Source organism: Ranitomeya imitator, chromosome 8, assembly GCF_032444005.1.
Source record: "Ranitomeya imitator isolate aRanImi1 chromosome 8, aRanImi1.pri, whole genome shotgun sequence".
Lineage (NCBI taxonomy): Eukaryota > Metazoa > Chordata > Amphibia > Anura > Dendrobatidae > Ranitomeya > Ranitomeya imitator.
The window spans coordinates 165,441,897-165,455,754 of NC_091289.1; the positions used below are offsets into that span (position 1 = coordinate 165,441,897).

The following is a 13,858-nucleotide window of genomic DNA, read 5'->3' on the forward strand; positions in this document are numbered from 1 at the left end:
TCTCGCCCTCTTATGTACTTTCTCTTGTCCTCACTACTTTCATTCTCTCATTTTGTCTTTCTCACTCTACTTTACACTTTCGTCCTCTCTCTTGTCCTCTTTCTCTCCTTTTGTCTCTATTTCTCTCTTATCCTCTCTCCTTTACTCTTTCATTCCTTCTTTCTCTCCTTTACTCTCTCTCATTTTCTTTTACTCTCATTCCTTCTTTCTCTCCTTTACTCTCTCATTCTTTCTCTTTTACTCTTTCATTCCTTCTTTCTCTCCTTTACTCTCTCTCATTCTTTCTCTCTTTTGTCTTTTACTCTTTCATTCCCTCCATTTCTCCTTTACTCTGGCTCATTCTTTCTCTCTCTTGCTCTCCTGTCTGCATTTGTCTCTAAACTGTCTGATTTTCTTTTGCAGACCAACCTGTAGAAGGCAGTGAAGAAGCGATAAGAGCATTGGATCGCAGTATGCAGAGCGCTCGTACCAAGGTCACCGGGGAGCTCAGGCCCGCTTTGGAGGTGTTGGAATCAGCAGCTAAAACTCAAAAACAGGAAATTCTCATTTTAGAGAAAGAGATTCAACAGGCTCACACTGACATCCAAAACCTTCGTGACATACGTAAAGCTCTACCACCAGGGTGCTACAGTACCTCTGCCATTGAGAGACCTTGAAAGCACCATGCACTGTGATGGTTCATCAAAGTGGCGCCAAAAGTCACATGGTCGCCCAACCTCACCCATACTGGGTGCAATATGCCGCAGTATTTAAGAACACGATCATTCATTGATATTTTTTCTATTTCAAGAAATATATTCAGTTTTGGACATGGCTGAGAGAGAGAGGACTCTCGCGTGTGTGTGTTTGTATATATATATAAAAACTACCTGAAACATTGAACTTCGTCCATTGCACCATTGTAATTCTGCTTTGTACTGTCCCTATTTATTTATTAATAAAATGTGATCCTTATTCTACCATTTCCTCCCATCGTCGATATCACAACTCACAGGTTCTAGCAAAGCAAGATCTTTATTGGTAAAACAGCGACATTAATATGAACAGAACCGTACACTAGTCAAAGAACTGCAATCAACCCCTCCAAACATGAGACGAACCCCCACTTTTTATTTTTCGTTTTTTTTGCACAAGTTACATCAATTTAAAAAAAAAAAAAACAACCTTTCTGGTCCTTCATTCTTGACTTTTTATGGCCACACGAAATTCAATTCATTCCCAAATTTGCCTTCAAGTAAATGAGGCCAATAAGGGACAGTAGTAAACCATGTTTGGGGCCAGTAATCACAAGGGCAAGTGATTTTATCGTTTTCACAGTCCCATCTGAACTTTTTACAGTCCTCAAAGACAGTATTCCAGTTGCGTTTTTGTAGGAAATTCATCCATTACATGCCGTAATGAAAGCCAAGCCAACATATGATGAGGAGGGATGGGCACTGATGTATACAAGGCATGTCTATATGGTTCAGGCTCTATGAAATTATGCATGCTGGCTAAAATGAAAGACCTATGCCAAGAAAAGCCTATGTACTTAGATGGTCCTCATAGCGTCAGTCCATTGGTGGGATCATGCAGACAATGTCTGCTCTAAGTCTCTGCTGTTCCGCAGACCATCTTGGATTATTGACCATGACTGATACCACGTTTTATATTTTCAATCTGATTTCAGCATTACGTCTAAAATAGTATTTGCTCACAGATAGCCCTTTCAGATGTAGTTTTAGATTGTGTTTTATGTTACTCTACAATCTCTAATACTTTATATAGTGATGACCGCAAGCTCTCGTTACTCGAGTTTGCCAAGGGTGCTTGGTATACACTGAGTATCGCGGGTGCTCGAGTGACATGTTCGACTCGCCGCGCCCGCATATTTTACGGCTTTTACAAAGTCAAAAAACCTGTGGATTGCCTGACAAACATGGGCAATCCCCGCATGTTTCATGGCTGTCTAACAGCCTCAAAACATGCGGGCACGGCGAGTCGAAAATGTCACTCGAGTACCCGCGATACTCGGTGCATACCCGAGCACCCTTGACAAACTCGAGTAACGAGCACTTGCGTTCATCACTATTTATATTCTTTTTGAAGTGATTATTAGACCAAAAATTATTTTGTTCCCTTAGAAAGTCTAATATAAATGGCATCAGCTCAATTGTGGCCCCCGATCCCAATAAAAGGTCTTTTCAGAGCGGGACATTAAGGTTTAGGCGTGTGCGCCACTGCACAAATACGTCATAGAAACTGCTACTCCATCATATAGGAAGTCACGTGAGTCCTAATTTGCTACAGCAGACATTGAAACTCGAAAATTTGGAAAGTTGGGCTACGCAGAGTCTGTGACGCCATTTTGAGCCGTACTTCCAAAATAGTTGTAACTGGAGTAAAGGATCCTGCGTAAAAAAAACTTATATCCAAGGATCTGGACGAGCTCACTATTAATCTGTGTACTTTTTAGTGAGTCATATGCCATTTCCTCCCAGATAGGGGTGTTAATAACGTTATGCTAACACCATGGAGCTATAAGCAGGGGAAGAACATGCTAGTTGCATGCAGAATGCTTATGGAGGGAATGCATCAAGGACCCCCTTCTCTTGGCATCCACAGTCCTCCGATGGTAGGAAGAGGACTGGAATATTTGATTTACTCCCAGTTACCACCACTAAAGAAAGTTGAGAAAATAATAAATGATTTGTACTTAAACTCCTACCCTCAAATCTTGACGAACAGGGGAATAAATATATACCTACTCAGCAGCAGGCATGTATTCATTGCCCTGTTACATTATACAGCCCACCCTTCCCCTATCATATACAGAATGGTTGGACAGCATGGTTACACCCCAGAATAACACTGCCTCCGATCACTCCCCTCAGATGTACCGCGAGCGTTCCCTCACTTTGGAGAAATAAGATATTAGAAGTGAATGAGTAAGGCATAGAGGTGAGGAGGACAGGAATGAGCGGGGCAAGAGAGGCATCATGATCCGTGAGGAGACTGTGGTGGGTAGTGAGTAATAACACATTGAATTGTGATGACCAAGGTGAGCACACGGCTGCGCCTACAGCAAGAGTGGGCACGGTCACCCCGATGTATTGATATAAAGCTGACTTTTCAGTACATAGTCAATGACAGGTTGCACCAAGTAATCCACCACGTGTCCATCCCCATGCTGTAGGGCCAACCTGGAGGAAACAGACATGGGCATCAACAAGATTATTCTGCAACTCCGATCTCAGACGTATCCATGACATACATTTTTCTAATTTTTTAGCACTATTTATGTCTTGGGGTGAAACTAATGGAGGTGTAAAGGTGGTGCCTGTGGCAGCCCAATGACCTCTATGCCATATAGGAAGACGCCAGCATTATAAATGGGCCCAGTTACAGATTTTGCATTGGTTTGCTTGATTCTTTTAAAGCAAATCATTCTATAGCATTAAACGGGTTGTTCAGGCTTGTGAATCTTCAGAGCGTGCAGCGTGCATTCTGTCGAGATTCTCCAGTGCCGGCCCCAGGAGCAGGCAGGCACAAAACCACACGTATGTGACTTGCATACATGCAGTCACTTGCCAACTAGACATGCGTGGCTTGCTCAATACACATGAATTGAGCGAGGCCAGACACGTTTAGTCAGAATGTGGTCGAATGTATGCAAATCGCATACTTGAAGTCACGTGACCCCTTGGCGCCAGCAGCGGAGAATCCTGACAAGCGCGCACAAGGCATGTTGTGAGCATTCACAAGTCTGCAGTCACATAGATTGACTGCAGACTTGCGCCCCCAGCCTGGACAACCCCTTTAAGGTAAAAAAAAACAATTGTACTTAATATGATTGCAAAGCAAGATCCATTTTTTAAATAGGAAGACAATACACATTTTAGGTAGTGTTAAAGGGGTTGTCTTGTAAAAACATGCAACTTTACAATTTGATTGCTATTAAAAATCCTCTCTGCTCTCAAGAATAGATGGATATTTAATTCTATAGTTGACTACTCATTGTATAGTTTCCCTGCCACCTCTGCACTGCTTACAACTTCTTTGCTATAGACTAGCAGTGTTTCCCAAACTCCAGTCCTCACTGACCCCCACAGGTCATACTTTCAGGTTCTCATTAGTATTGCAAAGGCGAGAGAACTTGTGGCCATTTCTGATGCCTTGATAATCATCACTATTACATACAGTTGTGGCCAAAAGTATTGACACCCCTGCAATTCTGTCAGATAATACTCAGTTTCTTCCTGAAAATGATTGCAAACACAAATTCTTTGTTATCATTATCTTCATTTAATTTGTCTTAAATGAAAAAAACACAAAAATAATTGTCCTAAAGCCAAATTGGATATAATTCCACACCAAACATAAAAAAGGGGGTGGACAAAAGTATTGGCGCTGTTCTAAAAATCATGTGATGCTTCTCTAATTTGTGTAATTAACAGCACCTGTAACTTATCTGTGGCACCTAACAGGTGTTGGCAATAACTAAATCACACTTGCAGCCAGTTGACACGGATTAAAGTTGACTCAACCTCTGTCCTGTGTCCTTGTGTGTACCACATTGAGCATGGAGAAAAGAAAGAAGACCAAAGAACTGTCTGAGGACTTGAGAAACCAAATTGTGAGGAAGCATGAGCAATCTCAAGGCTACAAGTCCATCTCCAAAGACCTGAATGTTCCTGTGTCTACCGTGCGCAGTGTCATCAAGAAGTTTAAAGCCCATGGCACTGTGGCTAACCTCCCTAGATGTGGATGGAAAAGAAAAATTGACAAGAGATTTCAACGCAAGATTGTGCGGATGCTGGATAAAGAACCTCGACTAACATCCAAACAAGTTCAAGCTGCCCTGCAGTCCGAGGGTACAACAGTGTCAACCCGTACTATCCGTCGGCGTTTGAATGAAAAGGGACTGTATGGTAGGAGACCAAGGAAGACCCCATTTCTTACCCCGAGACATAAAAAAGCCAGGTTGGAGTTGGCCAAAACTTACCTGAAAAGCCTAAAACGTTTTGGAAGAACGTTCTCTGGTCAGATGAGACAAAAGTAGAGCTTTTTGGGCAAAGGCATCAACATAGAGTTTACAGGAGAAAAAATGAGGCATTCAAAGAAAGGAACATGGTCCCTACAGTCAAACATGGCGGAGGTTCCCTGATGTTTTGGGGTTGCTTTGCTGCCTCTGGCACTGGACTGCTTGATCGTGTGCATGGCATTATGAAGTCTGAAGACTACCAACAAATTTTGCAGCATAATGTAAGGCCCAGTGTGAGAAAGCTGGGTCTCTCTCAGAGGTCATGGGTCTTCCAGCAGGACAATGACCCAAAACACACTTCAAAAAGCACTAGAAAATGGTTTGAGAGAAAGCACTGGAGACTTCTAAGGTGGCCAACAATGAGTCCAGACCTGAATCCCATAGAACTCATGTGGAGAGATCTAAAAATGGCAGTTTGGAGAATGCACTCTTCAAATATCAGGGACCTGGAGCAGTTTGCCAAAGAAGAATGGTCTAAAATTCCAGCAGAGCATTGTAAGAAACTCATTGATGGTTACCGGAAGCGGTTGGTCGCAGTTATTTTGGCTAAAGGTTGTGCAACCAAGTATTAGGCTGAGGGTGCCAATACTTTTGTCTGGCCCATTTTTGGAGTTTTGTGTGAAATAATCAATGTTTTGCTTTTTGCTTCATTCTCTTTTGTGTTTTTTTTTCATTTAAGACAAATTAAATGAAGATAATAATACCAAAGAATTTGTGATTGCAATCATTTTCAGGAAGAAACTGAGTATTATCTGACAGAATTGCAGGGGTGTCAATACTTTTGGCCACAACTGTATCTGCAAATATGAAAACTTTCAGGGGTTATATAGGAATTCTACCCTTAGTATCAACCATTAATGTATTATCAGTAGAGGTAGATCTTCTTGGACCACCACTGATCAAACCGAGGGGTCAGAGCACTTGTTCTTTTTCCAAGATGACCACTTTAAGGGTTCGCTCACACCGGTGTATACATAATCGGACCCATTCTCATCCAGGAGGGTGGGATGATTTTGTTCTCACTTGTCATCCATGTGCTGTCCGTGTACAATCGATTATTTTACCCAGCAGCGATGAATCATTTACAGTTTCCTATCTTACAGAATTGGAATGTACAGTATCTGTAAAACTTGGGTTCCATATGGAATGCGATTTTTTTTTTTTCTCGCACTGTCTGATTTCGGAGTGAAATCGTAGCATGCTGAGAAAAAGTCAGCAGATCTGCACGGCCTCACTGAATAACATTGGTCCCAGAGCAGTCCAATTTTTTTATGGGATTGCACTGGTCTGTTTTATATTCAAGTGTGAGCGACCCCCAAAAGTAACTGGACAGATGTTAAAGTAAAGTGTCCTGCAAGTCGTCCTGATATACAGACTGGGAATCCGCAAGTATAGAAACAAATCAAATATGTATCTTGGCCGGTAGGATACTAGACGCGCAGTATTACCTGCTCTTGGTGGAGCTCACATTGGACATCGGATGGTTGCTGTCATCTTTCACCACAAGGATGTTGTTCTGTAGAGGACGTTTAGCAGGTTAAGTTCTGTGATAATATTCCAATGTACCGTAATTCTCGAAAAGAAAATATGTTCCCCAAGCAAAACCATTCAAGGGTTTATGTTCACCACAACTGGGGGCCATAGACAGGGGCATCAGCTCGGGGAACTGACATTTCTCTCCCTTCTGGATGGATCAGCTCTCTTACTCTTCCCAGGCATTGCAATGTTAGCAAACCAGTGTTCCAATGCAGTTACATTCAAAACTTTGACCCATCTGGTTTCTACATCCTCTGTGTATCACAATACATAGCAGACCAGGATTCCCAGTGAATCTGCCAATTAGCTCATTCTAAAGGCATGGCCGGTAACACTTCTCTTTTCTCTCCTGAACCATCCTCTAAGCTCATTTATGACCAGACCAAGGTTCAGCTTTCAACTGCTTAGAAGGTGGTTCAGGAGAAGAGAGATAAGTGCTATAGGAAAAAGAAAAATTCTCCAGCTATGAAGTGAGGTATATATTAAAATTTCACACTTATTAGCAAGTTAAAAGGTTTACGGCAGCCTCATTTCACACTAAACCTACGTGTTTTGGTTAAAGAGCGTTGCTCATTTTTTTTCAACCATAATGTTCAGATTACAATTTTCTATAAAACTGTCATGGTTGTCCCACTGTTCCCTATATTTTAGCAAAATGGGCCCAATTAATCAAGGAGCTTTTGTTGATAGTTTTCTGGTGTAAAACTACTTGAAATTTTTTGCTCAAATGAAAATTGCAGTAAAATTTTACAACTTTTATCATGTTTACACCCAACTAATTCATCCTAATTTACGCCAGAAATGAACTCAAGCTCGTAACGAACTTGGCACACCGTACTGGAGAGTTTCTTTAATTAAGACTAGCACGCAAAACGCCATTCTTAAGGAGTAACCGTCGTTTTGCTTATTTTTGGGGGCATAAATCGATAGTACAGATGAAAAGTAGAATCTTTGTAATATATCTTTATCAGAGAAATCTGCTACTTTCACCTCCTGGACTGATCTTTCATTCTTAAAATTCTCAATTCACAGGTACAATCTGTCTTCAGTGATTATAGATTTCCCCATTCCTGAGATAGGAGATGACAGTTGGTGCTTATAACATTCTATGGAATGTCTGTTTCTGCCTTTAGCTCCTCCCCTCTCCATAGAATTTTATAGTCACTAACTGTCATCTCTTATGTGAACATTTGTCTTCACCAAATATAAATTTTATCCCGGAATTGAGAGTGATTGATCAAACCAGGAGGAGAAAGAGGCAGATTTCTCTGATAAGATATATTACAAAGTTTCTTATTTCCACGAGTATTATTGAGTTATGAAATGCAAAATTAAAACGGCAATTACTCTTCGACTGCATGAATCAGACCTAAAGTCTCAATTTTTAGAAATGGTAATATTTTTTTTTGTTCCTCTGAGAAACACTTGTGTAGTTGATAAATAAAAGTCTACAGATAAGAGCAGGACACACCTTGTATTTACGGAGAACCGATGAGTGATTCATGATTTGCTCAGTGTCTGTACCGTCACGTGGCACAACCACCATGCCGAAATCCCCGACAATCACCTCCATCTGCAGATGAAATTCAGACACACAATACAGTGAGGAACAAAGAAATCCAGACATCAAGTCACTATCCAGTCACCCGTATAACACAACACGTCATCCATACGAGGATGGAGGAGGATCTGGACGACATAAGGAACAATACTCACATCCGACTCATTCCAGAGGCCGGGGATACAAAATGACTCAAGCAGGTCACTACCACACAGGAGCAAGATCCGCAGCTCTGGGTAGGAAGGATAGCAAGTGTATGAGTCAGGAGACCAAAGCCAACAGTACCATAGAGAGAGGGCACCACCAGCGCCCACAACATGTCCCCTATCGCCACTTACCTATTTCTTCATACCTCATCACTGTGCCCAAGTTTGCATTCTCATCTGTCAAATAAAACATAACCAGGTCAGCATAGTCACAAATGGCCAGATGCACTCTTTCAAGTACGGTATCTACTCTGTAAAACAATTTTTTTCTTATCTAAATGGGTTTCTTCAAATATCTTTAATCAAATCCCTTGCAGAGAATGATAAATTGCTGGATGCCCGTAGTCACCACTAGAGGGCGCTAACCGCATTCTGCTATACACTGAAATCAATCATGAGACGGTATGCGGTAAGCTCTTGTGCTCCCTCTTGTGGTGGTTGCAGGTAACCAGTTATTTAATCATTTTTAAACCAATCTATAAAAAAAAGGAAATTTGGAATTCTGCATCAAATTAGTGGCATCCTTATCTCCATAAGGAATTAAATAGAACCGAACATTTCACCACCCTCTCACCCAACAAAAATGACAATGATAAAAAAGATAGGATTCTAACACAACATATAGAGACGTTAGGATTGAACAGTGGATCCTCAGCAAAAAGCCATTAGTGTAGATTACTTTTGCACTTGGCTGATTGATTAAATTAAGGTCTTAAAGGGTTATTCTGGCAAAAAAATTCCCTATCCAAGAGGCGGGGGTAACTTCCTCATCATTGGAGTCCTACCGCTGGGACCCCCAGTGATCCTAGGATCAGGACTTTAGAATAAATATAAAAGGAACGCAAGCTACACGTGCACCTCTACCCCAATCTGGATGGGGCTGTAGAACCCTGTTCTTAGGGTCCTAAAGCTCTGATTACAGGATCGCTGGGGTCTCAGTGGTCGGATCCAATCTTGTAAAATCACAAAAAAAAAAAAAAAAACAGAAAACTTTTTAAAAGTTTGAATCCCCAACAAATAATAGCACAGCTATAGTGACCTCTGCAGGACACCGGAGATATAGCACTCTAGATGTTACATGCACAGTCTAAACACTACAGGGCCGACTCACTTTTTTTTCTAGAGCAAAAATGGTTTTATTAGTTTTGTCTGTTTTTTTTGTTATGGGTGCTGTTTTCATTATCCAGATTTTTTATTCTAGCTTATTATTTGGGACATTTTGAAAAATCCCAAATTATTTGCGTAATTCTATTCCAGTGGAGTACAATATCTGTTGCTTTGGGGTTTTTTTTTTTGCGCAGTTGAAGACTAACGTACACCATTTCAAACGTTGCTGAAAGGATCATGTGACTTTTTACTATAAAAACGCCAAAGACAGGAAAAAAAAGTCCCATAAAAACGCATTTTTTTCGAAGTTGCGATTGCAATTCATCACACATTCTGGTCCCATGTAAAAGAATTTGGCGCTAAGTTCGCCAATACAAAAACAAAGATAAGACAACAAAACATAACTTAAAATAAATGCAAAAATCTAATAATAATAATAATTTTATTATTATTTATTATAATAAAATAAAGTGTCTCCTAAAACTTACCCACAAAGGTAACACGCTGCAGATTGGGACGGACACAGCACATACGACTCAGTCCTTCTCCAACTTTTCCCAGAAACCTCACTATCAGAAACAAATACCAATTATCCAACTGTGTTACCACCGTGACAATGGACATACAGAGCATTAGGAGTTTGCAAGTGATGATTTCACCAGAGTTTCGGATTATTTTTTGCATTATTGAACAAATCTGCTTATTGATGGTTTCCACTTATCAAAAGGTTATCAATATCTAAATTTCCACTAAGATAAGGAAGCAACAATAGGTGCACGAGACTATGAGGTTGCGCCTCCGTTAAAGGGGTATTCTCCAGACAGACTCCACTTTAGTCAATGAGATCCTTTGGATGTCATTTACATCCGTCATGTATAGGAATTCCATTTCTAGAACAGGACAGATAAGCTAAATAATGCAGGTGTAAACAGAGCTGAGGGGGTAGTCTCAAGTTTGAAAGTTATCCTCGATTTATGGGGTAGGGGATAACTTCTCGATCACTGGGGGGTCCGACCGCTGGGACTCTGAAGAGTGAATGGAGTGGTGGTCGATCGAGTGCACTGCCACTCCCTTCATTCCTATAGTAGTGCCGAAGACCAGCCGAGTGCAACGCTCGACCATCTCCTTAAGTTCCATTAAAGAGGTATTCCCATCTGCAAGATCCTATCCCAATATGTAGTAGTTGCAATAATAGTAATATTAGCAAACACCTCCAATTGAAAATGTAGTATAGTTTTTCTGATTCTCTATGTCTCTTTTCACATGCACAGGCATTGCAGGACCTTAGTTGCTAGTGGTTGTAACCATGGATACCTAACTGTCATGATATCATTGGTCGTAACCATGGATACCTAAGGTCCTACAATGCCTACTCATGAGGAAAGAGAAATAGCGAATCAGAAAAACTAAACTACATCTGTAATTGGAGATATTTGCTAATATTATTATTACCCCTACTACATATTGGGATAGGATCTTGGAGATGGGACTACCCCTTTAAGAATAAATGTTCCTGAACTAATCAATTGATTTTAAATTGAAATATTGGTTATATCACTCTGGATAATATCAATAAATGCATATTAGAACCCAACTATGTCATGATTTATCAATAAATCTGCTGTTACTCTTCCTGTATGATGACTAGTCACTAGTCTTATGTATTCCCCAGGTCGGCAGCAGTATCAGAAGAGCTTTCTATAAAGCAGGCCTTAGGAGGATACAGATAAGTCTTGATCAGCACCAATGGGAAAGTTTCCACTGTGACTGTATTTTGCTTGCCCCGATCACGCACACACTTGCCTGCCCCGATCACGCACACACTTGCCTGCCCCGATCACGCACACACTTGCCTGCCCCGATCACGCACACACTTGCCTGCCCCGATCACGCACACACTTGCCTGCCCCGATCACGCACACACTTGCCTGCCCCGATCACGCACACTCTTGCCTGCCCCGATCACGCACACTCTTGCCTGCCCCGATCACGCACACACTTGCCTGCCCCGATCACGCACACACTTGCCTGCCCCGATCACGCACACTCTTGCCTGCCCCGATCACGCACACACTTGCCTGCCCCGATCACGCACACACTTGCCTGCCCCGATCACGCACACACTTGCCTGCCCCGATCACGCACACACTTGCCTGCCCCGATCACGCACACACTTGCCTGCCCCGATCACGCACACTCTTGCCTGCCCCGATCACGCACACACTTGCCTGCCCCGATCACGCACACTCTTGCCTGCCCCGATCACGCACACTCTTGCCTGCCCCGATCACGCACACACTTGCCTGCCCCGATCACGCACACACTTGCCTGCCCCGATCACGCACACACTTGCCTGCCCCGATCACGCACACACTTGCCTGCCCCGATCACGCACACACTTGCCTGCCCCGATCACGCACACACTTGCCTGCCCCGATCACGCACACACTTGCCTGCCCCGATCACGCACACACTTGCCTGCCCCGATCACGCACACTCTTGCCTGCCCCGATCACGCACACACTTGCCTGCCCCGATCACGCACACACTTGCCTGCCCCGATCACGCACACACTTGCCTGCCCCAATCACGCACACACTTGCCTGCCCCGATCACGCACACTCTTGCCTGCCCCGATCACGCACACACTTGCCTGCGGTGGGCTTGTTGGTGAGGTTGTTATTTTGATAGACGGGCTGTGTAGGTTGGTTCAGGGTCTGATTGATCACCGGTGTGACCGATGGTGTGTTCACATTAGACAGGATGCAGCCAGTTACCCTCTGGAAAGGAACAGCAGGTCTGTTAGTGCCACCAATGGCGGCAGTGTAAGGAGTTCTATGGGAATTAATAGTAACATAACGTCTCTTATTTGCAGACACCACATCATTAGAGGTTTCTTATCAGTGTAAAGTGAAGCTAATAACCCTTATCCTTCTGCACGGTGGTGTCTGGGGTCCACGGCACAATGTACTGCTCTTATACTCACCAATTCGGTCCCCTATAATATATGGTAGAGCTCACCTTCATTAGGTCTCGGTGATGCTCCAGAACGCTGCACGTTGTCTGCCATGTATCCTGGTAGCACTCCCACGGGTCCACCCTGCAGAGAGGAGAGGTTCACAATGAGAACTGCCCCATCTGGGAATATAGCCCTGATAATAACCTTGTACATGTGGAAGGGTTAATTCCAAGAAATCAAGTTGTCCCCTATCCTTAAGATGGAGGATAATATGTTGATCGCTGGGGGACCCTCAACGATCCTGAGATCCTCCGGGCTCTAGAACCCCTGAGAATGAGGCTCTGCAGCTCCATCCTGAATGGACAGGAGGTGCGCACGCTCGGCCTCCGCACCATTCATTGTCTATGGGACGGCAGAGTTCAGCGCTAGGCTATGTCCATCAGTCCCACAGACAATGAGTATAGCAGAGACCGAGTGTGCGCACCTCCTGTCCATTCAGGATAGAGCTGCAGAGTCTGGGGTTCTAGAGCTCCGATCTCAAGATCGCTGTGGGTCCCCCAGTGATCTACATGTTATCCACCATTCTAAGGATAGGGGACAACTTTGGAAAGAACCCTTCGACATCACTGGTAGTCCTATTAGTCGGACTTCCAGCGATCAGCACGTCATGATGGATAGGGGATATTTAGATTTTTTGGAATAACCCATTTGGTTTCTATATGACCCCTTTGGAAGTCCATGTTGTAGAATCCCGATCTAGCCTACATTTTTCTACCATGGGTGGATTTTTCCTTTGACAGGTTACGGCATTGCTACAACAAGTATGGCGCCATCGCATTGATTTTGGAGTGAGTTGCAGGAAAACTTGGATCTGTATCCACAGGCACAGATTCACTGGACACAGGTAGAAAACCAAGTGTCCTTTTGATCCTTCTGGGCCAGGATACATTAATAAACCTTTTTTGCTGTATAGAATAGCTCTGTGAAAAGAGTGGCCAAGAATCAATCAATATAAAAAAGTATCTCTCAGCACACTCTTTTTAGCATGAGATCCTAGGGGATCGTGGACAGGACCTTATAACTCGGAAGAGCACCATCCCTTGTCCTGACGGCTAGCACTCGCCACCATGTTATTCAGTGAGGCACAAATTGCCTCCTATCATCAGATCGCACTTGGCCATTCAAGTCTATGGGTCCGTGGAAAACATCAGACCGCACTTGGATGACATCCGAATGCAGTCCGATTTTTAAGAACAGACTGAATGGATAACAAGGGAGAGATACTTTTTTTTTGTCCACCTGAACATTGTAAATTCATGGCTCACAGGACGCTTCATGAATAAGATCGAACATGTTTGTGCAAATCAACCCGTAAGAAACTGACTTATGACATTGATTGACTGAAAGTTAGTTTTCAAGGGAACCTGTCACTTGCCATAATGGTGTTTGTTTTACTCAATCTAAAT

At 42.9% G+C, this 13,858-nt stretch overlaps 2 protein-coding genes across 3 annotated transcripts in view; one reads left to right on the forward strand and one right to left on the reverse strand.

Annotated features, from left to right (window-relative positions):
* Positions 1-954, forward strand: part of LAMC2 (laminin subunit gamma 2) — a 41,515-nt gene extending 40,561 nt beyond the window's left edge. The window contains exon 23 of the mRNA XM_069737747.1: positions 403-954. Coding sequence (XP_069593848.1) covers positions 403-656 — 254 coding nt within the window. The 3' untranslated portion in view covers positions 657-954. The remainder of the gene's footprint in view (positions 1-402) is intronic.
* A 41-nt stretch (positions 955-995) lies between these two features.
* The window catches only part of NMNAT2 (nicotinamide nucleotide adenylyltransferase 2), a 79,594-nt gene continuing 66,731 nt past the window's right edge, over positions 996-13,858 (reverse strand). Inside the window, exons 4-12 of one of the 2 annotated variants that reach the window (XR_011315089.1) lie at positions 12,455-12,533; positions 12,087-12,213; positions 9,922-10,002; positions 8,459-8,503; positions 8,276-8,352; positions 8,031-8,132; positions 6,472-6,539; positions 2,022-3,182; positions 996-1,819 (exon numbers count right to left, since the gene is read on the reverse strand). Coding sequence is in view for 1 of the 2 variants with exons in the window: in XM_069737748.1 (XP_069593849.1) it covers positions 3,080-3,182; positions 6,472-6,539; positions 8,031-8,132; positions 8,276-8,352; positions 8,459-8,503; positions 9,922-10,002; positions 12,087-12,213; positions 12,455-12,533 (682 nt within the window). In the remaining variant the exon portion in view is untranslated. Of the gene's footprint in view, positions 3,183-6,471; positions 6,540-8,030; positions 8,133-8,275; positions 8,353-8,458; positions 8,504-9,921; positions 10,003-12,086; positions 12,214-12,454; positions 12,534-13,858 lie in introns of both variants that reach the window. The other variant, XM_069737748.1, reaches the window with a different exon arrangement.